The following is a 26,402-nucleotide window of genomic DNA, read 5'->3' as shown; positions in this document are numbered from 1 at the left end:
TTAGATATTATTAGTGAATCCTAGGAGAAGGCTATAATTCTGGCAGTGTAGTATATTTTTGTTCTTCAGTCTTTAGTTTTCAAATAATTACAAAAGTGAAATAATTATCACTTAGGTGTTTGGAGAACTTAAATAGAATTTAGCTTATGAGAAGAGATACATTATTCAATCAACTAGCTACCAATGTGGCTATTTAAATTTGTAAATTAATTAAGATCAAATAAAAGTAAAAATTCAGTTCCTCAGTTGCCCTAGCTGCATTTCAAGTGCTCCAAAGCCACAAGTGGCTGGAGGCTACCATACTGGACAGCGCTGATTACAGAACAGTTTCATCATCGCAGAACATTCTATGGGACAGTGCTGAGCTACAAGGATCAAACTGTAAGCTTTTCACTCCCACGAAGAGTCTGAAAATAGGAATACTTTAAAATGTTTTAAAGCTCTCAAGTAGGATATTTTAAAAACTTACCCCCATTATGGAGTTTTGTCACAACCACTTCCACATCTGCTAAAGAATGAATGCTGATGAGGTCACTGCTGAGGGCTCTGCATTTCATATGTGCTGAATCCCAGGAATCCCTTTCATTTACCAGCAGATAGCAAAACCCATTATTTGGCAGCCAGTCTGCATCACAGCGGGTATCTGAATACGTCCAAACATCTGGGAGAAAAGCAGCTATTTATATTCCAGTAAAGATAGGTCTATTTTGAATCAATAACATTACAAATTCTTCTTTCTTGAATCATAAAGCTTCTGAAGAACGGGGGGGATGTGATGTCAGAGAGTACAGTGACATGAATTGATGGGGTGCCCAATGTCTACATAGCAACATAAGAGTGACTGCAGGGGTTCAGATAATGATTGGACTTGGATGCCATGCAAATGTGCTCCGTGGCTGGGCTCAGACTTAGTCCTAGTAGGCAGAGGAGAGGTGTGGGGTAAGCCAGTTGCTCACAAATCTCTTCCTCGGCTTGGCATTTGTTAGGTTCCCCTCCAGTCTCACCCTCTGAGAGATGATGAGGTCGAGCCTCCTTTTCATGTACAGTCAGCATAGCAGGGGCTGTGCCTTAATGCTCACTGTTCAAATCAATGCTCCTTTTGTTCAGAAGGACAGGCAGGGAGTTAAGGAAGAGAGTCAGAAATGTAGACACTCCACACCAAGGAAGGGCGGCAGCGGGGAGGGGCAGAGCCTGGACCTCCTCTGTCCTCCCCTCTGCTCAGCCTCTAGCCCTCACGGAGTGAGTGAGTCTTCATTGTGACCAGGAGGAAACTCATCCAAATGATGGTCAAAAAGATTAGAGAAAACGAGTGGGGCCTAAAGCCATACAGAATACTTCTACCTCTCTCGGCAGAACTAGAAAGTAGCTCGGTTACGCAGACTTCACGGACGCAGAACTGTTTGGAATGTTTGTTGTATGAAACACAGCATCTTAAAAATGTGGACAGTTTGTTTTTTACCAAAGATAAAATTCAGGTTCAGCTAGCTTCCCACACTTGCAAGATAACTCAATTACCCACACGGTTCTGAAACAGTGCTTGTTATCACTGTATTTTACAATTACGATAAAGAAGCAGAGGGGAAAAGTCACCCATAATTGAACTTAAAACAATCATTTTCCCTATTCCTGTCTTTGTCTCTATGAATTCATATTTTTGCAAGATTAAAATGATAAGTAGGCATATCATTTGGTTCTGCTCTTTTCATTTTCCTGCTGGCAGAGTTATTTGAATAAATGCATATTATTCAATCATGTGAAAACATCACGATTTAGCTAATAATTACTACTACAGGATACTTATTTGATCTATCATTAGCCCCCCTGGTTTATTTTAATTTGTGCTGTCTTTTCTATTATGCCCTTTGTTATAGAAACTAACTTTGGTGTGAATCAACTTGGATGATAAATGTTCATTTTCCCCTATTACTTTAAAACATCCCCCTATATACTTATTTTTAATCTTAAAAAGATAGCTTTATGCATCTATGTGGATAAGAAAACGTATGCTTTATTCCTTTCCCCCAACATCGCTTAAAGCATGACGTTTTAAAATCTCTGTTTTTCCTCCCAGTTTTGAGTATTAGTTTTTCTTATTCCGGATTTAATCAAACACCAGGGGTACGGTAGGCACCGTGGGAGGCAGAAAGGGCACTCCTCTTCTCCATTCTGTCAAGGACTCCTCAAACTTCCCTGCCCCTCAAAAAATTCAAACACCCGGGGTCCCACTTACTTACAAAGTCCCTAAAAAAACCCCTCCTTGTACCCGTTTTGTCTTCTGCACCTCTCCTTTCCTACCCAGTTTATTGACACTAAGACCTAAAGAACCAGCCTGGTGAAGGCTAGAGGAGAGGTGGGTGTTGTGGAGCAGGAGGTGGGAAAGCCCAGGAGTGTTCTGTGTCTGTCATTTTCGACTTTTCACAGAGATAGATAATAAATAATAGGTAAGACCCAAGTGTGCAGCAGCAGCATCAGGAAAGCTTCATAAAACACAGATTGCTGGGTCCCACCCTAAGAGTTTCTGATTCAGGAAATCTGGGGTAGGTCCTGAGAATCTGCATTTCCAGCAAGTACAGGTGATGCTGATACTCTGTGTCTGGGGACCACACTTTGAGAACCATTGTCCAGAGAAAAAAGAGCCACATGCAAACAGAAATGTATTTCTTCCCTAGAATGCCTCTTTCTTCCTATGAAGATACACCAAACCAAAGCTTTATTCATATACCCATAGTTGATAATATCTAACCACAGGGTCAAAGTCAATGCTTTTCAGCACTGGCAGTACCAGATAAAAGAATGGTGGAAACAGATACCCGAAATGGATTGACTTGACTTCACAAAACTGTAATTTTAAGACCTATTTGTCCAAGGAAGTGGGAATATACCTGTTAACTCCACTGTGTTGTTTAATGATTTTCTGCAGACGTAGGGCAGTTTAGCTTCACAGGAAAACCTCTGCCACAGACCAGATATGGCATCCATGCTCGCACAGCTTGACCCACCTATCACAGGTGCACTGGGCATCTCTTAAATAACAAAATTTTCAAACAGTTAAAAGGAGAAGATTAGAGGGATGGTTTGTATTTTCAATTTTCTGCTTTTATGGGAATTCATGAAATAGTTAAAACCTTCTACTAAGTTGAAATGTATAAGCCTCAATGAACAATCATGTGCCTAAATATGTCTTTCGCCTAAAATATAGAAAGACTCTGATATACTGTAGTTAATTTAAAAACAAAAACCAAAAACCAAACCTCTGCCCCAATCAACTTTAATGTCATATCCTGTGGTCAGTAGCTCTTAATCTGCTACTCTATATAATAAATATCCTAACTTATGATTCTGTATTGCCTTTAAGGTCTTGAATTACTACTAATAAAATTTCTTGAATTAAAATGACTTATTGGTATTTTATTGTATTTAATTCATTTCTCTTATACGTGTGCAGAATACTTTTGTGCTGAAGTTAAGCGTTAGCTTTTAGGTTCTACATCTGTCAGAAGCTTATGATTTTATTTCTTAAAAAGTTATCTAAACCTTCCTTTTGGGGGAAATATCTTTTGGCTAGCTAAGGTTTTATTTACTATAAACTTTTCTTTAAGGTATTTATTTGTGTACTAAAATATAACCATTATGTTGTCAGTAATTGGGTTCTACAGCGGGAGACCCCAAGAGTTTTAAAATGAGGGAGTATTTCCATATTAGAGTGACGCTGCAGATGAAATACAAGTGGGTTAGTCATGGACATATCAAGTCCCCTAAGGGACACAGAATGGCTCCTGGGCCATGTGATGGGGCTCATTCTGCTCTTACTTAAAGATATAGGTTGCTCTAAAGGTTAGAGACAAATGCTCAGTTACCCACGTTATGGTTCAACTTGGCTATAATGGTATCAACTTTGCTCTAATGGCATAACGGCTGTGATGACTAAGCCTAAGAAGGCCTTAGGAAAAAAATTCTTTTGAGAGGTAGCAATTATAAGAATTGTCAGGACTTGAAATTTTTATAAGATTTCAGTGAGTGGGAATCTCTGTTTGTTTGTTTATTTATTTATTTAGTTAGTTATTTTGAGGTTTTTGCTCTATGCATAATAGGTAGAGGAGAGAGCAGTTACCTGGGTCCCAGTTGAGAAAGTTTAATGGCTTGTGGTCGGACCATTCCCAGCCTCTGGAAGAGTACAACTGATTTAAGCCAATCCAGAAAATTCTCGCAATGCCTTCTTTTTCTGTAACAATTTCATAATTTTAACAGGTGACAAAATTACCCAAGTTATTATCTAAGTCAGACTATCTAGGAGGCAATCTATCTCATAAAGACAAGTGAGGTTGAGAGACGACAAAACTTCAGACTGAGAAGCCCTGGGTGACCAGTTAATTCAATTCTGCTTTCCCATTAGCGTGTGCAATTCCCTTTCTTCTAAGGTAAGAACAGACTCTTCTCAGAATAGCTGTTTCACTACTTTAAACCCTCTTGTCAAAAAGCAGTTATATAGCTGGGGGATATAAAATACAATGTAGGAAATACAGTCAATAGTTTTGTAGTAACTATGTATGGTGTCAGATGGCTGCTAGACTTATTGGGGTGATCACTTTGTAATGTCTAATAACTACGTTGTACAATTGAAACTGATATAATATTGTATGTCAATTGTAATTGAAAATAAATTTAAAAAGAAGGCAATTATATATAAAAAGTAGTTTCCAATGCAGATCTAGATTCTGAAGATCTGATTGTATTCCAGACTGACAGTTTAAAATCATTAAGCACATATTATTTGGCAGGTACTGAAGATACAAAAACCAAAATGATAGTCCTGCATTTATGAAGATCTGAATCTAATAGAAACAGATGTGGATCCCCCAAATGGTAAAGTGTTACCAGTCCTGTTTCAGAAATATGTACAGGAGCTGTTTGGTAGGCAATGGAATATCCATCTAGAGTCCAAAGGAGACATTTAAACTGAAGATACAGAATGGGAGACACACACACACACACACACACACACACAAACACACACAACAGTGAAGAGGTGTTATTCTAATTTATTATTTGACAACAAGATGCAAAAAAGAGAAAGACAGAGAAGCATGAATAATTTCAATAGTGAGGCTAATTGCAGAAAAGCCACACAATATGCATATGCTCATAAGCAATGGATCCAATCATGCTTGGATGGGTCCATGTGTGTTCGAAAAACATGTAAATAACTGTGAATTCTTGTAAGGATTTTCACAATGCTGTCAAGGAAGTCAACAGAATTATTCAAGAACCTGGTAAGGCTTCACCAACATCATGAAGGAAAAATATGAAGATGCTCAGGGCAGGTAGGAGAGAGAGCAACTGATGAAATGGTCTATGGAAGACAGGGATGACGTCGACCAACAGGAAGAGCTCACAGGTTGGAACATCTAAAAATTTGTTAAAATATTCTCGGCAGTAAACCCTTAATAACATTTCTTAATTCCTCCCAGGGAATTATATGTGATGTATTTTTGTATTATATATAATCATCTGTATATATACATTAAAATATAGTTACATTTTATATAATTTATATGTACATTAAATTATATACACACAAATGGTTCTTAAAGTATGGATATGTTTTCTACATGCAAATGACACAGATATATCTGATATATATCATTTTGTTCCATTACATATATCAGATATATCTTTGTGATTTGCATGTAGAAAACCGTATCCATACTTTACTTTTTATATAGACATATATCTATGTGATTTGTACAGAGAAAACCATAACCACATTTTTCTATCTATCTATCTATCATCTATCTATCTATCTATCTATCTATCTATCTATCTATCTATCTATCTATCTATCATCATCTATCTATCATCTATCATCTATCATCTATCTATGTGATTTGCATATATAAAACCATGTCCATACATGAAGGGCTTTTTAAAAGAGGGTAATTCTGACCATACACAATTTTTGTCTTACGGCAGACTTAAGAGCTCAATGCCTAAAACAGGTAATTCCACTGGCACTGACACCCAGGGAATGGAAGAGTTCCCCTGGGTAGAGCAGAAATAGCAACAGCAAAGACAAAAGGAGCCAAGAGCAATAACAGAAACACCAACGCTCAAGGAATGGACAGGGGTCTGGAAAGAGGGTGGTAGGGCCAAGGTCCAATTATCGCTCCACCAAGGAGCAAAAGTGAGGTTAAGAGTGAATTGCAAAGATACACTGTGCTTTCCAGAAGCTTGGCTGTGAAAGAAAGAGACAGGGCTGCAGGTAGAAGTTTAAGCAAGTTTATAGCCTTTCGGGGAAGAATCAGAGAGTAGATGAAAATATAAGAGAGAGAAGTAACAGCTGGTGTGGCAGCAAAGAGCTATGAGGAAGGAGCTAACCTTGAACAAGCTGGACAACTGACAGTGCAGATAGAGATAAATTTGTCAGTATGAGCGTGAGGAGAAATAAGAGTTTGCCTCACTTTTCTCAAGGAAATAGTTGGTGAGGAAACTCTGCTAAGGAAGAAGGTGGGTATTTGAGGGAATTTTGGATTCACCCTTTTCTTTGACCTGTTAGCACAAGCAAGGGCTGCCAACACTAGGATACAAAGACCTTGAGGATTTAATATAGTATAAATTTCTTCCCATTAGTAAAAGCAATTAATTTTCCAGCATTCCTAACGGAGTCCTAGAAACTACGACATATTTATGGTACTCCAGACGCGCCCACACCCTGACATTCAGAAGTCCTTTCACTCATTGCTAACCGAGGATACCATGGAGGGTCAATCCTTCTCATCCATCCCAAGTTCAATGCCCTCCCTCCACTGAAGTCTTTTCAGATATCTCCCCCCCCCCCCCAGCAGGAAGTCTAAATAATCCTATTGCTCCTTCTAAATTATCTTATTGCTTATCTGCACATGGCAAGGACACATTTATGACAGAGCAAGATGACCTTTGGAAGCTGTCAGGCTCCTACCTTGTCTCATTACACTGTCCTATTTGTGATCTCTATTGGTGACTTATTCACTAGAATCCCAGGATTTTAACATTGTGACTGGGCTAGCAAACAGGAATGGTCTTTGTGTGTCTTCTGCCAGCTGGATGTTAATGGAAAATGGATAAATTATAAAGGGCAAGAATTTCTCATATGACCTGGACAATATGGAGCTGAACTTCTTTCTATATATAGTCCAAGCAAGAAGTTGACCAATTTGAGACTCCACTTACCCCTATCTTCGCCATCAAGAAAAAAATGAATAAGAGAGAATTTTCTCACCTAGAAAAATAAGTTTTACTCTGTGAGGCAGGACTAACTTAAACAGTGTACAACAGATACAGAGACAGATAAATGAACCAAAGGAATAGAATTGAGAGCCTAGAAACAACCCACGTATGATAGGTTTTATATTTTTAGAGGTGGCATAACAAATCAGAGGGAAAAATGTAAAATAAGTAGTGTTTGGTAAACTTGACCATGCATGTGGGGAAAGACAAATTAGATTCCTAGCTCTACAAACTACATTACACATGGATTAAAAATGTAAATGTGAAAAACAAAATTATAAACTTTTAGAAGAAAACATGAGAAGATATCTTTATCATTTGAGGGCTAAGGAAGGCTTTGCTAAATAATATAAATAAGTACAAAACATTAAAGAAAAGATTGGTAAGTTTAATCAAATTAAAACTGACATTTTTTTATGATGAGGCAACAAAATAAAATGAAAGGCCAAAGACTAGAAAAGGATATTTGTAATCCTACAACAAAAGATTAGTATCCAGAATATATAAAGAACTATAACAAATCAATAAGAAAAAGGTCAACAAGTCAATAGAAAATAAGCAAAGGAAATGAACTGGCAAATTACAAGGGGAAAACCTCAATGCTTAGTAAACACGAGATGCAAAACCACATTAACTATCAGGGGAATGTAAATCAAAAATGAAATACCATTTCACATTCATCAAAACAGCCAATTAATAAGTCTGTTAACATCAAGCACTAGTGGAGGTGTAAAGTAATACAATCATTTTGGAAAGCAATTTGGAAATTTAATTTGAGGTGAAGAGATGTGCACTCCATGTGTCAGCAATTTCTACTCTAGAGAAAATCATACACGTCTACTTGACAGGGCACATATAAGGATGTTCCTTGAAGAAGTGTTTGTAATAGCAAAAGCTGAAAACAACCTGTTTTTTGGTAGGAGAAGATATAAACTGTGGTTTATTCATACAGTGTAACACTGTACAGCAGCAGGTAACAAATGAGATAGGATTTGCATTACTTTAAAACATAGAACAATAGTATAATGAAAACAGATATAGGGTTTATACATATGTATGTTATAAGAGCACTCCAGGGATGGTTATTTTGAGAAGTGGGCGTGGGGCTTGAACTCAGCCAACATTTTATTCTTTAAAGGGAGGGAAGCAGGAAGAGAGAGGGTAACGAGGGAGAGAGAAAGTGAATCAGTCCATGTAAGCAGTATGATAAAATGTTAGTGTGTTTTTGTCACAGTGGTGGTTGCTCAGGTCTCTATTAGCTTATTTTCTAATCTTGTCTATACAATGTTTTTCATAATTAAAAATTTAAAAATTAGCATCACCATCCCACAAACAAAACAAAACCCTACCCACTCCATGTGTCCACATCATTAAATCCACTTTCAGGTTTCCTAAAACTCTCCCTGCCCCCGAGGACTGCACTTGTTTACTCTCACGTGAGACTTTTTACTGAGGCATCTAGTATGACTCAGCTGTCTTCTTTACCTTCCTCCAGTTCCCACTTCTCAATGTTCAAAGAGTTTAATGTTTGCCTTTTTAAAGGTCCTTTCACTTAGGCTTAGGGTAGCAGTTTAATCTTGCAACCTCACCCCATTTTCTGAACATTAACTTATTTTTAGACTCCATCACAAGATGCAGGTTCAATGGATGGAACAGGATTATATTCAGCACATTTTTGCATGTGGGTTTCAGTGCTGAAGTTTAAATCCCAAGAGAAGATAGAGAAATGTATACACAGAACAACACACCTGGATAAGAACATAGAGGAAGACACATAGCACCTTTAAAATTTCGGCAGTTTACTCTACCATGTGCAGGTTAAACCTACCTTTAAGATAAGTTAATTCAGCAACACTGTTGATGCTCAGTAAGTCAGCTCCTTGATTCTGACATGAAACATAAGCTTCTTTCCAAGAAAGAGCTGTCTGAGTATTAAATTGGTAGCAACTTCCAGTCTGCTCATTCTTTTCCCAGTTACCTTCACAGCCATTTTCTGTTGATCAAAAGATACGTTAGGGATGCTAAAGTAAGGGCATAATGTTTTCTATTGCACACAATGCTTATAAACACTGCAATTCAATTTGCGTGCTCTTAGGATAAGCTTACATGGGAGCTTATTGCTCAACTAGACCACAATTTTATTCTTTGGTTACATGAAGTATTTGAAGTTCTAGGGCACCCAATGACTCAGGCTGATTAAAGCTTCCACTCTCCTATTGCCCACCCGCCCTTTATGCCCTATCAATTACAATGCCATAGTTTAGCCCATGCCTGCCCTCTCACTAAGGGTAGGAGACTTCAACTGTGCTCAATGTTGAACCTCTGAGTTAATGGAAAACAAGGTCATGTGAAGTGTCTGCAGTGAAACCATTGCATGTGTATGTCTGTGTGCTGACATACTGTTTAAATGCTCAAGATTTAGAGCCTAGGTGACTACATGATTTGGGAAACTCAGTCCAAGTTTCTCCTTAATATTTGAATAGATAATTCAATATATGATATATAATTAATATTACAAAATTATTATATGCATATCTGTACATACATATATGTTCACTGTATAATGTACGTATTATTTTCTTTAACAAATATTTTAAAAGCATGTATCATTTCAGAAAAAACCTTCGAGCTATTTCCTGGACAAGACATCTAGTCTTGATACAGCTCATTCAAAAATATACTCAGAGACTCCCATGTGCTCTCTACAAGAGGGAAAACCTAATGTAGGCTACATCAGGTGTGTCCCAGGCTTCACTCGAGGTTTCCAAAGGGCCTTCCATAATCAGTCACATATCACATGGCCTTTCAAGCTGGTTTTCAGGATGGTTTTTCTATGTTTTAGTTGTAAATCCAGATTGGCCCCGGGAGAGTGCCAGTGCAGCTTCCACTCAGTCCGCCACCATCCTGGCTCTCCCAAGCTGGAAGGGCCCTTAGATATCATTGTGGCTAATGTCCTCCTTTCACATATGGGAACAAAGGTCTAGACGTGTTTGCAGCAGAGTTGTCATCAGAGCTCCGGTCTCTCCATCTGGTCTACTGATTGTCTGAATGACTAACACTGCTCCCTCAGCCACATGAATGGCCTAAATAGCAACAGAGGTTACTGTGACATGTGGTGAAAACAAAATAGGTGGATTTGTACGTATACTGCCTAAAGGTTCCTTATTACTACTGAGGCCCAATACTTATAAATCCAGAAGCTCCAGTGGACTAGCAGTGTGTTTATTACTATAAAATGAAATCTCATGGATTAGCAGTTCTTGGGTTTTAAAAGCTCACAGTCTTGCTTCTTCCATAAAAATAACTCTGGGAGGCATATGAATGCATTAAAAATCCACCCCCCAGCCATGCAGTGGAGACTAAAGGTATTGAGACACATGCCAATCAAGGCAGTGAGGCAGAGTTGGCTAAATATATCGGGGAATAAGGGTCAGGAAGCCTGGGATCTCCACCAGGCTCTACACAAATGGGGTTTGACCCTGACAGGTCACTTTATCAATTGGGTTTGTTGCTCCGCACCTGAGACGTGAGGGTATGCACTGGATAACCTCTAAACTCCCAGTCACATCTAATATTTCCGATCCAAACTATTGTGACATTTAAATGAAATTGGTGCCTGGTTGACCGAACTCTGCTTATCTATTAGAGCTGAAGCAAATACTGGCTTTTTACTTTTCAATGGGTTCCAGGTGTTTAAAAGCCTGTGCCTCTACCTAGAAGAGTGATTATCAAAGTGTGGTTCCAGACCAGCATCATTAGCATTATCTGGGAACTCATTAAACTGCAAATTCTTGGGCCCTACTCTAAATCTACAGAATTATAATTTCTGAAGCAGGGCCCCAGAGTGTTCTAACAAACTCTCCAAGTGATTCTGTTGCATCCTACAGTTTGAGAACCAGTGGCTCAGTATAACCGCAGTTCTTTATTTGTTGGAACACAGGACTCTGCATTTTGTCAAGAACTGCATTTTGAAGCTCAGCTTCCCTCAAGGAGGGATCAACTTTGCTCTATCACTAGGTTGGCTGCTGAATAAGGAAGGATAGTATAACTATTTAGGACAAGGACTTCAGGGCTGCATTTCCTGGCTTTAAATCTTAGTTCTGAAACTTATTAGCTGTGTGACCTTAGGCAAGTAATTTAACTCCCCTGTGCCTCAGTCTGCTCACCTGTAAAATGGAGTTGTGTGAGGACTGCAGGAATTAATACAGGTTGAGTGCTTAGACTAGTAACTGACACCTGCAGGGCCCTATAAGTATTAAGTATTATTACTTAGGTCTGGAGCTGTTCCCTTTTCCTTTACTACAGATTCTTCCAACCTATTGCCCATTAAAAATATTTCTTGAGTACTTACCACATGTCTGGTACCATGATCCCCTGTTACTTTTACCTGGTTGGCAAGAAAATCTATTGTATACCTGATAATGATGCAACTCCTACTTTGGTCTTTCTCTCTCTCTAAGGAACAGTCAGTTCTTTCGCACATCCTGAATTGTTTGCTTCAAGTAAGAAGCAATTAGAAAAAATGCTCTGATCAATATATAGGAATGGCAGAGGGAACAATTCACCAATTTTGAGAGAGTCAGGGATATGTCTCTTTTGAACCCCCCCCCCCTTTGCTTCAGGCCATAAACACACTAAAGCGTCCACCATCCTAAAATTGTTTCTTCAACCTATCTCCCTCTGAACTACCCCTCCCCTCTCTCTTTTCCTTTTCCATAAAACTTGAGAGGCTTACCCCCCTTCTGTTCACGCTTCAGTCCATTATAGCCCAGCTTCTATGACCGCTAGTCTTCCAGACTGCTCTGCTAAAGGTCAGCAGCAATTTCCCCACGGCCCGTGCCTCTTCCACTTTCTCTCCCAGCGGTGTTTGTGCTGAAGACCACCCCCTCATCATGTGTGATCTGTGACGCCATCCTATCTTTGTTCTCTTCCTGGCCTACTTCTGAAAGGACGTTCACGGCTACACATTAATTCTCCCTTTTCCCTCAAATATATACTCCTTACCTAGGATAATATCTGTTGCAGTCATTTCTGAATTATCTTGGACTCTTCCTTCTCCCTTTTGCCTCTTGGAAATGTGCCTTTTCTTTCTATATACAACGTTTACTAGCCCATACATACCTGGGTTTAAGCAGATACCCCACTTTTGATCATAATCATAACTTAAGGTGGTTGCACACCACGGCCCATTGTCATCTCCATCATGGATGCACTCATGATGCCAGGTCCCATCATATAAGAATGGAAATTCACAAGGTCTCCCGTAGGAGTTTCCATCTCTGGTATATATCTCTGTGGGTTGAGGGGGAAGCAGAGGAAAGAAGAGTTAACAAGCAGATAATCTGCTTCAGCTAACTAATTTCCAAAACTGCTCTGAAAGAAAGATGGTTGTTTTCACTTATGAGAATACTGTATTTGTGTAGGCTGTGTGGTGTAGAAATTCAGAGCACAAATGCTGACTGCTCAGGTCTGGACTTGAATGCTGGCTCCCCCACTGACCAACTGTGTGGGTGTGGGCAAGCTCTCCAACCTCTATGAGCTTCAGTTTCTGCATTTGCAAATTAGGAATAATAGTACCTAGCTCATAGGTTTGTTCATGAGGATTTAATGAGATAAGCCATGCAAAACTTATATTAATTGTGATACGATGGTGAGCTAAAAGACCATAGCTTGATCAAGTGAGGATCAACTAACTACTGTGATTAGCAGAGTATTTCACCAGAAGCAGTGCCCTGCCACTTAAACATACACTTTATCTTCTTTTCTTTAGTGGGGCCAGTAAAATACCTTGGAATCACTGAAGGTGGGTGTGGACTTTGGAAACTACTGTAGAGTTTGAAAGATGGACAAACAGCCCTGTTCTTCACAGACTGGTGGTAGAATTGAGCCTATGGGTTTCAAGGAAGTGGGAAGAAGAGCTGCTGGATCTCAGAGTGGGTTTTTGGAGAGGGGCAGGACCTGGTAGTTCAGGTTATGAAAGAAAAAACAGCTTCAACTGGGCAGTCATAGGACCAGCTGGTGACCAGGGAAGCAGCAGAACTAGCATTTTCCCTTTTAGTAATTTCCCCTGGTACATGCATGGAGAGGAACCGAAAAATTATTTTAACTTCAAATATTCCTAGAAATACTAGAAGAAGTGCTCAATACATATGTTAATAACATCTCTTGGAAAGGTGTTTTTATAGAACAGCTAACCCTATAACTATTTTGGTCACTTTTTTCCACATCTGTAATTTGTTTAAAACTATGCTCATTACCAGATTAAATTATGGCTAGGTAAAGCATAGGAACCAGATTCAATCACCCTTTACAGGCTAGTAGGGTCCCTCAGAATGTCTCATATGTTTGCATAAAAGTGTACTTAAGATAGTATTTGATTCCACATCCTTTATTATTCTCAAATGTTCACTTAACGGCAGTGTGATGTGGAAGGATAGTAAGAAGCTAGGGAAATTCCTTGACAAGTGGAATAAACTGAGACAGAATAATTAAGCGAGGCCAAACAATTTGAGCAATTTACAGACAGCTATCGAATCAACAAGGTTTTATCTTCCCTAACCAAGGACACTTAGGAGCAAATAGTTTATACATTCCAGGCCATGCAGGGGCAGACTGGCCTTGGTCCTGGTCCCTCTCAATAATGTTCTTTAAAAAGAAAACTAACCAGAATATAACCCTGACCCCTATATACACACTTTTTGATGAATCAACATATTGAAAGACACAGCTGAAAAGCTAATAAATATTCTGTTAGGACCCTCTCCTGAGACCTCCCCTAGGATTTCCACCAGCTAAAGAAAGATAAGAAGCCTCAAGACAAAAGACCCTCTGGCGTGCTCTCTTGCTAAAGCACACCCACACCTTGTATGTCTGCTCTCTCTCTCTCAAACTCTATTGGTTCCCACAAGACTCGCAACCAGGGGAGCAATGGGCAGCAACAGCTCATCCCGGACTGACTTCCTGAACCTGTCTGCAAGGTCCCCTTTTTCTCTCTCTCTGATTGCTTCTTCTACCTTAAGCCCTTCTTTTGTTTCACTGTCCCCAGCTTTAATAAACATATTCTGCTCATGGCATGCTCTCACTAGAGCACACCCATGCCTTGTATCTCTGCTGTTTTTCTCCTAAACTCTAAGGGTCCCCACTAGACTTGCAACCAGGGGAGCAGTGGGCAGTGGTAGCTCATCCTGGGCTTAACCTGTGAACCTGTTTTGAAGGTCCCCTTTTTCTGACTTTCTCTCTTCTGTTGCTTCTTCTACCTTAAGACCTTCTTTTGTTTCACTATCTCCAGCTTTAATAAACATACTCTCAAAAACACCTGGACTTGTGTTGTGAAATCTTTCTTGCACAAAGTCAAGAACCCACACACTATCTGCAGGTCCAAAGCATACCTGTTGTGGGACCAACCACATCTGGTAGCAGTAAGACTTAACTTAATATTAAGCAGCAATACAGCAAAAGGTAAGAATAATTTAAATGTTTTTATTTGCAAAAAATCTTTTAAGGAACATTGGTTTTGTTTTCCTCTGACATATAAATGGTTATGAACAGGGTATTTCTGTTAAAGAGAGTAATTTGTCCTTATATTTTATAAGGATCCTGCTTATTACCCAAGTTTTGTTTTTAACCATACCCAAACTCCCAAGATCTCATGACCACTTTCTCTTCCCGTATTACAACACTTAACAGGAGAGTCCCTGTGCACAGTGACTATTACTTATAGAAACATCAGGTTATTTTTCTAAATGCTGTGTTTCTCATACAAAGTGCTTTCACACACATTTCTTTCACTTGCTTTTTACCATAAGCCCCTGAAGTCAGTATTACACCTGTTTGTGAAATTCCCATTTGCAGAGTAGTTAAACGAATCAGTCAGTCACTCAGTTGTAAATGACAGGAACAGGCTCTTTGATTAGAGTCCCTGACATATAAGGACAACTTGTGACAGCTATGGCTGCCTTCTCAGGTTTCAAGTTATGTTTCATAGCTCAAAGCTGGGGTCCCATTAAAAAGCTCTCCTACTCACAATATGTTCTGCAGAACAAGCATATAACCACCACAACAGCAGCAGCTAAGTTACGCTAACTATTCACCAAGAGTTTTATTCTCACACATTTCTTCGCTGCTTCTGGACCTCTTAAATCCCATGGGTTTCTTTAGAGAAACAGGCCTTTCTGGGAAGAATCTTCTCTGCAAATGTGGATTTATGGGGATAGCAGTCTTTAAAAAGATGAGGCACTTACATGGAAAACTAATATAAAAATTTTTGCTACTGTTAGACAAAATATCTTCAATGGTTAAAAGAAGTTGACAGGCTTTTAAGAGCTGCTCAAAATTCAGAGAGCTCTACAACCGCGGCTCCAATAACAGCCCATTTCCTCTGCATAGTTCACCATTTGAAGAGTGCTAGCAAGGCCATGATATCTTAATGACGTAAACGCATATCTGGATGGTAGCCAAAGCAGTTTATTCATAAAATGTATATAACTAAAGTTTTTTCCCCAGAGACATTGAAGCATGCAGCAGACTGATATATTTCAGAGGGAAGAGGGTTGGGGGCAGGAAAAGATTAACCAAAGAGCCCGGCCAAGCGTGGCTCAGCGGTTGAGCACTGACTTAGGATCCAGGCGATTGGGGTTCGATTCCTGGTCTGGGCACATGCCCGGTTGTGGGCTTGATCAATGACTCTCTCATCATTGATGTTTCTGTCTCTCTTTCCCTCTCCTTTCCTTTCTCTGAAATCAATAAAGATATATTTAAAAAAAAAAAAAAAAAAAAAAAAGATTAACCAAAGAACTGATATGCACATATGCATAACCCATGGACACAGACAATAATTCGATGAAGGCTTGGGGAGGGGTTGGGGGCAGGGTAGAGGGGCTCAATAGGGGGAAAAAGGAGACATTTGTAATACTTTCATCAATAAAGATAAATTTTTAAAAAATAAAGTTTTCTCTGATGGACATGACTCACACAGGATGGGGGTTGGCAAGAGAGGCAACCAAGGACACAGTGACAAATGTTCTTATATTAGAAGTAAAATAATTTATACAGCAAAAGCCAAGGGAGAAATAAAGCAGCTATATTTGGGGAACAAGATCCTGGTTTTGAGCTGCAGCTTTGCTGTAACAAGCTTGGTAACTTTGGACTTCACTTTGTTGCAATTTAGGTATCTTATCTTTCTTTCCTCTATAAAGTTAGATAAGAAGAGGGACAGGAACCAATATGAGGAGTCTGAGGGAGCAGTCCTAGAGAAAGTCCCTGACTTAAGACAGCAGTTTCCAACCTGAGAACAATGAGGGACTACATAAATTTAAAAGAGTAAAATTGCAAGGACTTAATATTGGATTAAATTTGAATGGTGGGAGAGGAAATGAGGACAACTCTAGGGAGACTTACAGATTTCTGACATATGCGACTTGGAAGGAACCGCTCACCAGGAGAGGAATGGAAAAAGAGGAGGCAGATTTGGTCCTGACCTCTGCGCAAATTAAATCCTGAGGTATGTGTTGACAAGTCAGAACTACATTTAGAAATTTCTAAATTTCTTATTTCTTTTTCAAAAAATTTATTTTTATTGTTGAAAGTATTACAGATGTCCCTCCTTTTTCCCTTGCTTTGACCCCCTCCACCCTGCCCCACACCAACCTTCACTGCACTATTGTCATGTCCATCAGTTATGCATATATGAGTATAAGTTCTTTGGTTAATTTCTTCTTGCCCCCCTCCCCTCTGAGATTCATCAGTGTTCCAAATACTATATTTGGTAAGGTCAAGAAACACTTTATGCCTGTTTGACTCTCTCTGGGGTGGTGACCTAGATGGGTTCTTAACCTTTTTGGGGACACCAATCACTTTGGCAGCGGGGCCCCCTCTCAGAATATTATAAATGCATGAAATAAAACACATAGGATTATGAAGAAAACCTGTTAGACATTTTGGGGGCTGAAGTAACTTACAGTTACAAATATATCCCTAGAAAGAATTAGGGGCAAGAGACAGAAAGAGCCCTGCCAAGAAAATGATGCTTTCTGATCCTTGAGCAAATACAATGGAACAAATCAAATCCAGTTCAAAAGCCATTTTGTTTGGTTCCCTGTTTTCTCTCAGCAGCCAAGTTGGAGAAAGGCTTTACAGCACAACATTTAAACTTGCCATCAAGTGGCATCCAGAAAGCAGTTGCTTTCTAAGGTACAGAGGAAGCTGGCTAGCAGAAACAGGCCTGTTCAACTACTCTAGGGTTGAGGACTGAAGAAAAGAAAACCCTAAATTCTCTCATATGTCCCCATAACAGTAGAACCAGACATCTCAGAGGCAGCTGCATCTGCACTAGAAAATAGAAAGGGGTTCCCTCAGGACAGAACCTCGTGTGGAGGCCAAATTGTGTGTGCTTAAATGAGCTTCAAAAGAAGAGAAAAAACATCTCTGTAAAGCTGTGTAAGTTCACACAGAAGAGCAAAGGTCAGATACTAGTTAAGACATAAGATAATTAAAAAAAAAAAAAATATATATATATATATATCAACATCTGATGTAATTTTAGAGCAACATACTGAAAAAAGATTTGCTTGCGTGAGAGCTATTTACATTTAGGTTTTAAAAAGAAACCTACTCGTTCTCTTTAAACTTGGAAATTCCTTATCTTCCAGTCTCTAGACTCAGAACAAAATTCACAATCAACTCCCCAAGGGCAAGGATCATGTACTCATTTTTGGAAGCAACTGAGAAAAAGTCTACTATCAAAGTGTAAGAGCCACAGCAAAAATAAAATAAGTACAGGAACCCACATGAGGCTCTTAAACTTTTCCATTACATCAAAATCTACAGATAAGAAAAAATAGATTTCCTTTTTCTTTCTTTTTCTTCTGTAACTTAGAATAGGTTCGACTTGACTACATCATTTGACTTTTATCCTGTACAATGGGTTTCCCATCACCCTAACTTTTTCTTTACACTGGAGTTCAGGATGTAATCATAAAAAGTTTGTAAACATGTGCTCAGTCATCAGGGATATTTTCAATTCCAGGGTGCCACAGAATGGCTGTGTGACCTCACAAGGCCTGTACCTTTCCCAGCACCGACCCCCCGGGGAGAGTTCAGAGTGACTGCCCAGTGCCTGGAACTGAAGCCTAGCTCACTGCCCTTGCCTGTGTACAGCTCTGTGGTCAGTTGTGAATGTTTAATGTCACATTTAACAAACACAGCAGCAAATGAGTCAAAGTCCCTCTCCAGTACTTACCATGGTAAGGCTGGTCGCAGAGGCTTTCCCCGGAGCCTCCTTTCCTCCACCTGTCAGATGAATTTGTACTTGCTATGGCGTGTCCATCCTTCAGAGCCAGCTTGGACTGGGCAGCTCCGTACAGGGAGTGCTGCTCGCATTTCCACCACAGAATGACACTGGCGTCACATCTGAACATTTTCAAGGAATCCGTGGGTTTGGTGATATTGAGGCCAAGGCACTTCTGGGATTGCAAATGAAAGAGCTTATGCTTTGACACCCACTTCCACAACAGGCCCTCGGTTTTGTCACAATCCGTGGCTACTATCCAGTCGCTCACTGGCTTGATGCACTGGCCTGTGTTTTCATTGACGATGGTGAATGGATCGTTACCTGAGTCAAGACAGTCAAAGAAGGCACTTCAGGATTCTGAATTATGTGGCTAATATGCCTTGGCCCCTGCCGGCTGGGAAGAGGGTGAGCACTGTGGGACTGTTCCTACCCCCCACGCTGTGTAAACTGTAATGTACCACAAGGTCAGAGGCCAGCAGCGGCCAGCGAGGCAGCACAGTGGGGCATGAGCCTGGGCTCTGGAGCCCGTTGGCTTGGGTTTACAGTCTGCCTCGGCTACTTGCTAGCCATATGATCCGGGCAAGTTACTTAACTGCTGTACCTCAGTTTCTTCCTTTGTAAAACAGTACTTTATACAGTAGATGTGAGGATAAGATGAGCTCATACACGCAAAACACTTAGAATAGTACGAATATTTGTTATTGCTATTCCATGAAACGGTTCTCCCCCTTTGTTTAACAAGATAAAGAAATTCCTTTGTTTTCATCTCCTTTAGACTGGTGGTCTGTAGTCAATGAAAAACACCCGGAGTCTATTCAGGACCACAGTTCTGTCTTGCTCACACTTTACTATGGCAGGGTAATTACCTGACATAGACGTGTCTCAGAGAAGACGGGGAGACGTCTGAGGGTTGAGAGGAAGTGAAGGTCTGGGTCCTGAGTGCAGGGGGGAATCTGTGGCCAACTCCACTGTAGCACCTCCAGGAAGGTGAAGGGAAACCCCTGGGCAGGGGCTGAAGGTAGGAGGCTTACTGTGTGGATCACCCAGGGAGCCCAACTCTAAGCTCCAGCAATCACCTGAGCCACAGGATTCAAGACCCAGTAAGTAAGAACAGAAAACTCAGAAGTAACCAGTGAAGGCTAAAAGGAGGAACCTCCCTGAATGTTTCCCTGAAAGTTTTGCATGAGCTGGGGAGGATGTCAGTAATGACTGAAACTGAAGTTCTGTTAACCTGTGTAATGGGACCTCAGAATAAAATTTAATGTGATATTATGAAAATAAAGTAATGTGTTGTTGCTTGCATAGCTGTCTGTTGGGCAAGATTCACATCTGTTACAACAAACTACAACTGAACAATTTAGTCAGTGATTTTACATAGAAAAAATTTTGAAGTTATAAGCAAGCACTTCATGTTGATGAAAGTAAAGCTGAAACATTTCAGACAAACTTAAATAATCATGATCAATGAATCAAAGTATTCAGCAGAAGGACCTGTACAATTTTAGTTCCCAAAAGGCACTTGCATTTTTATGGCAGTTTCACAATCACTGGTTTGACTAACACTAAACACCTTCTCTAATAATAATAATAACTCACAGGCTTTCAGAGTTAAAAATTTTCATACCAACGACTTGAGGGGAAATTTAACTATGTAAATAACAACTATAAAATTAACTCCAACTCCAGTTTGAACTTTGGACAAAACTTCTTGTTTTAAATAGCAGTAGCAAAAGCAGTGACAAGAGAAACGACAGGAACAAAATCCCTTAAAACTTTGTTATTTCTGCTTTCAAATCTGTATTTTAAAACATCACATAGGGTGGCAGTGATCTGTGTTTGGCATAGCAGCTTCCCTCCCTCACTCTTTCTCCCTTGACATCACTCTGCCACTGACTACTTTGTGGAAGCAGTTTGGGAAGACAGTCAACAACAACAACAAAAGTACTATCATAGAAGATTATTGCTCACATGTTCTCTAATGTTCTCCCATATATCCAACAGCTGGTCAACCCTGGGACGTACCTCTTTCTCAAACTATTTTCTCTCACCTCTCCAAAATAAACCTTGTGTTCCTAGGTACCAGGGATTTCTGCAGGAAAAAAGAAGTCGGCTCCTACAGAAAATGGGTGGCTGCCACTCTTGCTGCAAACTTCCTCTCTGCTGTAGCCTTACTCCTCTCTTTCCTGGCCACTCAGCTCTATGCCCCTTACCCCTAAACAGGTGAACTGGGCAAGCAGCAACTTTGCCTACCTTTGCGGTTTGGAGATCTAGATTTTTCAGGTTGCCTTTGCAGAATCCAAAGGATTAGCTATGGCTCTTAGTACAGTGGCAGTGGAATAAGGAATTAGGGATCCTAGATTAAAGGCTTATCTCTGCTACCAGTTAGCTGGGAGACCTCAGGGAAGTCACTTAATCTCCCCAGGGTCTTCATATCTCCAAACTTAAGATGAAAGTGGTGGAGCATAAGATATCTAAGCCACTTATAATTCTAACATCATATGCTTCCAGAGGATAACAGTTTTCCTAGTCTTGCAGGTTTTGTTGGTTTTTGCTAAGTTCACTGCATATTGCTCCTTTTAAAAAATTTTTTATTGAATTTATTGGGGTGACATTGGTTAATAAAATTATTTAGATTTCAAGTGTACAGTTCTATAGCACATCATCTGTATGTTGTATTGTGTGATCAGCATCCAAAGTCAAGTCTCCTTCCATCACCATTTATCCACCCTTTACCCCCTTCTGCCTCCCCCAACCCTCTTTACCTCTTGTAATCACTGTATTATTTATTATCTGTGTTAATGAGGTGTTTTTTTTTTGCTTAACCCTTTCACCTTTTCCACCTAGCTTCCAACTCCTCTCCCCTCTGACAGCTGTCAGTCTGTTTTCTGTATCTATGAGTCTGTTTCTATTTTGTTTGTTTATTTTGTTCATCAGATCCCACATATTAGTGAAATCATATGGTACTTGTCTTTCTCTGACTTACTTATTTCACTTAGCATAATACTCTCCAGGTCCATCCATGGTGTTGCAAAAGGTAAGGTTTACTTCTTTTTTATGGCTGAGTAGTATTCCATGTGTAAATGTACCACAGCTTTTTTATCCACTCATCTACTGATGGGCACTAGGGCAGCTTCCAAATCTTGACTATAGTAAATAAAGCTGCAGTGAGCATAGGGGTGCACACTGCATATTGTTCTTGAACAGATGTCCACAACTTTACTATGTCATATTCATGTTAGCAGCATTTTAGGTCGTTCTAATTGCATTTGTTTTGAGCATGTGCACTTGGGTGATACTGCTGCTTTATAAATACTCTTTGGAAGAGAAAAAATATGTACCCTTTTCCATTTACTATGTTTTACTTCTGAGATCCTGGGACTCGATAAGCTTGTGGGAAGCCTGAAAGACCACAAGAGAGATGACAGTAGCATGCAGTCGCTATGTTAAAGAGGAGTTGCCAAGCTTCTTACTTAATTGCAACACCTCTGTTTCTAGCTACAGCAATTTATAAAAAAAGATCCTTTATTAATAGCTTAATATTGCATCTTGTTCACTTAACAATTTTACACTGGTCCTAAATGGAATTTTAATGTTTATTTCCAAATATAATATTGGGACAAGTCTAAAAGGTAGAGGTTGATAGAAGAAGCCTCATCCCCCCTCATAACCCTTTTTGTATGCTTCATTTTACATAAACATTCTAGTGATGTTTGAGAGAAAATGGCTAAGTAACATCATAAATTGACAATGAATTTTTAGTATTTCCACATCCACCTAAGGAAAATTATCTCTTATTGTCTGATCATTAAGTAATTTCTTACAAGTCCTAAACCAAAGAGCTTTGAACATTCCAAAGAGAAGCTGGACATCATTTTTTAACCACAGACACATGAAGAGGGAGATACCTGGGAGGGCCAGAAGGGTGAAGACTGCAGCACTTTTAATTTCAGAGGAACTTCCACAGCCCACACTGTTGAGCGTTTTGTGGAGTCACTACCATGTGTGCAGACTGTACAGGTGCAGCAGGAGACAGTAAGTCTGGGTTTGCCCGCTCAAAAACAGGTGCTGAAGTGACTGTTGGGTCCATGGCAGTCTATTAGGTCAGAAAGTCATGGAGTTCAGATCGAGTGGTGTGGGCTGCTGAGTTCCTGAAGGATTGGTTTACTTCAAGTTGTTAGCTCTCCAATGAGGCAAAAAAGCAAACTAGGCACCTGGCATTTCCCCAAGAACACAGAGGTACTCCTCCAGCATCTGAGCAACCAAGACCACCTGCACAAACCTAGCCGCGTACATGTGATGAGATGCATGCCATTACCAGCATCATGAAGCTGAAAAACTGCCAAACAAGCTACCCAGATGGCTGGGGTTTCAAAAATTCCAGTGTTTTCTTTTCTTTTTTTTTAATTTTTAATTCTCACCTGAGAATATTTTTTCCTTTGCTTTTTCAGAGAGAGTGGGAGGAAGAGAGATAGAGAGAGAGGGAGAGAGAGAGAAATATCGATGTGAGAGAGACACACAGATTGGTTGCCTCCTGTGTGTGCCCCAAATTGAACCTGCAACCATGGTACATGCCCTTGACCGGAATCAAACCTGGGACCCTTCAGTCTGTGGCCCATGCTCTAACCAGCGGCGAGGGTGTCCAGTGCTTTCTTTAATAGGACCACAGATTTGGTCAGAGCAGCTGCTATGAGGGAGAAAGGCTGCAGGAAAACAAATATGAGGACCTAGTGCAGGGAGAATGGAGTTAACCCTTTGCTGTTTGCTTTGGGTTGATGAGAAAGGCGAGGGATTGTAGAGACTGCAAAAATTCAGCAAATCTTGAATTCTGGGAGGGAGACAAAACAGATAAGGCTACCATAGATGCAGATGGAAACCAAGAGTGTAGTGATCGAAAGGTTAGTGTGTTCGACTATAGGTTAGTTGGCTGCAGTAGACATTTTCTCCCTGGAGTGTGGGGCAGACAGAGTGGAATTCTCGCAGCAATAAAGGAATTAGGTAGTTTCCAATACAGAGGGTCAAAAAAGATTGGAGAAGTGTGACTCAGAGCAAGGTCATGACAGGGTGACGCCGCTGACACTCTGAGAAACCGCTTCCCAACACTGAAAAAAGTCTAACTCAGAGAGTAACTTAGTGTCTGTCACTCCAAAGAAAACCGGAGCCACAAGCCATGTGAAGTTTTTCAAAAACCCCCTAGACCATTCCACTTCCTCCTGCAGCAAAGATAACGAGCGGCGGGCGAGGGCTGCCTACTGACTGCACGTTGCCCACAGTGCCAAGAAAGAAAGTCTTCAAGACGCAACTTTGCCAAGGCAAAAAGAGAAAGTAAAAGCGATCTCCCGGCGCTGCCCGGGGGGCGGCGAGGCTGGCACCACCCAGAGCATCAGCCGAGGGCGGCGGTTCCCGGTCCCGCTTCCGCGGTGACGGGCAGGAAATCGCAGGGGGGCGACCTGCTCTCCCACGGCCTGCCTCCCACGATCCTGCGATCACGACCGAGGCGATCGTTTGCAGGTGATAAACCAGTTAGAAAAAAAGGGCCGGTGCTCCAGACACCATAACAGTCATGATCAGGCTCACTTCAGAAGACGGGCTTAACCCGACTTCATTCACGAGCATCCGCGGGCACAGCGAAGTCGGGGCATCGTTACTCGTCCCGCGTGCTGTCGGTGGAAAGCGCCTCTGGACACTAAGTTGCAAAAGTGACCCAGGGGGAAGGAGGGGCGAGGCCGGCGGGACGGGGCGCGGGGCGTACTGAGAGGCAAGCTGGAGGAGAGGGGACGGGGAGGGGGCAGGGCGGGGAGGGCCCAGAAAGGACTCGGCGCGCCCCCCACCCTGGGGTCCTGGCCCTCGGCCTCGGAAAGGCCCTGCCTCCCGCGCCCCACCCCGCCACCCCCTGGACCCCCCACCCCCACCCGCCTCCACCGAGGGCAGCGGAGCCCCTTCTCCCCAGACCTCTCCGGCTCACTTGTCCGGCTCCAAACCCCCGGGCAACACAGAGAGGACGTGACCCTGGAACTCAGCCCGAGCCCGAACCGACGGAAGGCGGCAGACCCGCCGCGTCCAGGCCCCCAGGCGGCGGCGGGCGCGCGACCCCGGTTACCTGCGTGGCCGAAGGGCTCCGCCCGCGCGAAGCCCTGGAGGAGCAGCACGAGGAGCCCGGCCGCCAGGCGAGCGGCGTCCCGGCGGGTCCCCATCCTGAGCCCGCCCTGTGGGTCCCGCGGCGCAGGTGGCACCGGCCCTTCGGGTGCGCCCAACCTCGCCCCACCCGCGCCCTGGCCCCTAGGCTCCGGGGCGCCCCGCCCCCGCCCCGCTGCCCTCAGCCAATCAGATCACCGGGTCTTGGGTTCCCTGGCCCGGCGGGGCGGGCGGGGCGGGAAGGTGACGCGCGGGGAGCTCTGCCCACCTGCTGCGGGCCGCACCCCCGGGGAGGCGGGAAGCTGAGCCCCGCAGAGCCCCGCGCGCTGGGGGTCCCGGGCCCGCCTCTTACGGGTCAAGCCCGGGAAACGCCACCCGGCTGGGTGGGTGCTGTGAATTTAGGACCTTGTTCTGCGCCGACGCTCCGGCCACAGATGGGCTGGAAAGTCACCGCATCCTCCGGTTCTCTCGAGGAGGAAATGTGCATGCGTCTTGACGCAGCTGTGGTCAGGTCACATAATTCAGCCGTCCTTGGCAACGTTTTGCGTATTTTGATAGAGCAAACAAAGGTAAGGTGGGTAATTCACGCTACAGTTGACCCGCAGTCGTTAAAGAATTAAAAGCAAAGGCTATTCGAGTGACCTTACAACACTTCCAAGGATGATTTAGACTTTATAACTATTTGATCTTTGCAAGTAAGCTCTTTAAAAAAATTTTTTGATAATAACTAATGATAATCCATTAGAAGTGTGGAAGTCTGCGTCCACAACAGGCAACTGTGAGAGTAAGAGTCATCCTCTCCCTGTTATGATTATGAATAAGGGGACTTGAGTTGCCTGGAAATGACGGTCTATATTTTTAAACCCCATGTTTACTGAGCACCTGGTATGTTCTCAGGATGGCTTCCATCCCTGCCCGGCAAAAGTGAATTCTTCCACCAAGAGGTGAATGTCAAGGTTGTCTTTCCTGATTCCAGCTGCCAAGGCTTTGCTGATGGCTCCAAACCTACCTTGGCTCTGTTCTCCCTCCAGGCTCCCACCTTTCAGTTAGGTAGAAACATTGAGCTCTTGCCATCACAGGAGCTGGGCCCCTCCCAGGATAAGTTAAAAAAGACAACATCCCTGTCTCAGCTTGCTGAGTACTGGGGAAGACTGAGGCACACACGCAGTAACTCAGGGCTGAATGGAGGGGGAGACTGGACAGGCTTCAAGGAAGGAAACTTCTCAGTTGGGCCTTGAAGAATGGGTAGGAGTTTGGCCAGGCACAGCTGGTGGGAAAATGTAATGCTCTGTTGGAAGACAGTTAATTAAGTTCATTGTGGCTACTCTGTGGGGAACATGTGTGTGTGGGTGTTGAAAGTAGTTGTGGTGGGGCTCTAAGCAGAAAGGTGAGTTGTGCCTGTTTTTTGAAGTGCCTTAAATATGATGTAAAGACTTTGACTTGATTCTCTAGGGAATGGGCAGTGGAAAGTTCTGAGTAAGAGACCCTGCTACCACTCTGATTCCTCTGCATCTATCGCTGCTTGCCTTTCTGATCCTGCCCAGCCTGAAGCTCCTTGAAGGCATCAGCCTCATCTTTATTAGCATGTGGTGAGCACTGAGTGCCAGGCCTGCCCCAGAGTAAGCTCTCAATAAACGTTACTTTATGAATTCTAAGAGCCCCTGCCTTAACCTAGCTAGGACATATAAGTTCCTGCTTACATTATATTGCAATAGTTTCT

The 26,402-nt window shown here is 41.9% G+C and overlaps 1 protein-coding gene across 2 annotated transcripts in view; it reads right to left on the bottom strand.

Moving 5' to 3' along the window:
- The window catches only part of LOC107545442 (lymphocyte antigen 75), a 116,582-nt gene extending 91,841 nt beyond the window's left edge, over positions 1–24,741 (bottom strand). The window contains exons 1-7 of one of the 2 annotated variants that reach the window (XM_087819818.1): positions 24,657–24,741; positions 18,500–18,871; positions 12,385–12,555; positions 9,092–9,256; positions 4,112–4,222; positions 2,883–3,023; positions 470–661 (exon numbers count right to left, since the gene is read on the bottom strand). In XM_087819818.1, coding sequence (XP_087675944.1) covers positions 470–661; positions 2,883–3,023; positions 4,112–4,222; positions 9,092–9,256; positions 12,385–12,555; positions 18,500–18,871; positions 24,657–24,741 — 1,237 coding nt within the window. Of the gene's footprint in view, positions 1–469; positions 662–2,882; positions 3,024–4,111; positions 4,223–9,091; positions 9,257–12,384; positions 12,556–18,499; positions 18,872–24,647 lie in introns of both variants that reach the window. The other variant, XM_087819819.1, reaches the window with a different exon arrangement.
- Positions 24,742–26,402: the final 1,661 nt, after the last annotated feature.

Source organism: Miniopterus natalensis, chromosome 8 (genome assembly GCF_054644295.1).
Source record: "Miniopterus natalensis isolate mMinNat1 chromosome 8, mMinNat1.hap1, whole genome shotgun sequence".
NCBI lineage: Eukaryota > Metazoa > Chordata > Mammalia > Chiroptera > Miniopteridae > Miniopterus > Miniopterus natalensis.
This window is presented reverse-complemented; position numbering and strand designations above follow the sequence as displayed.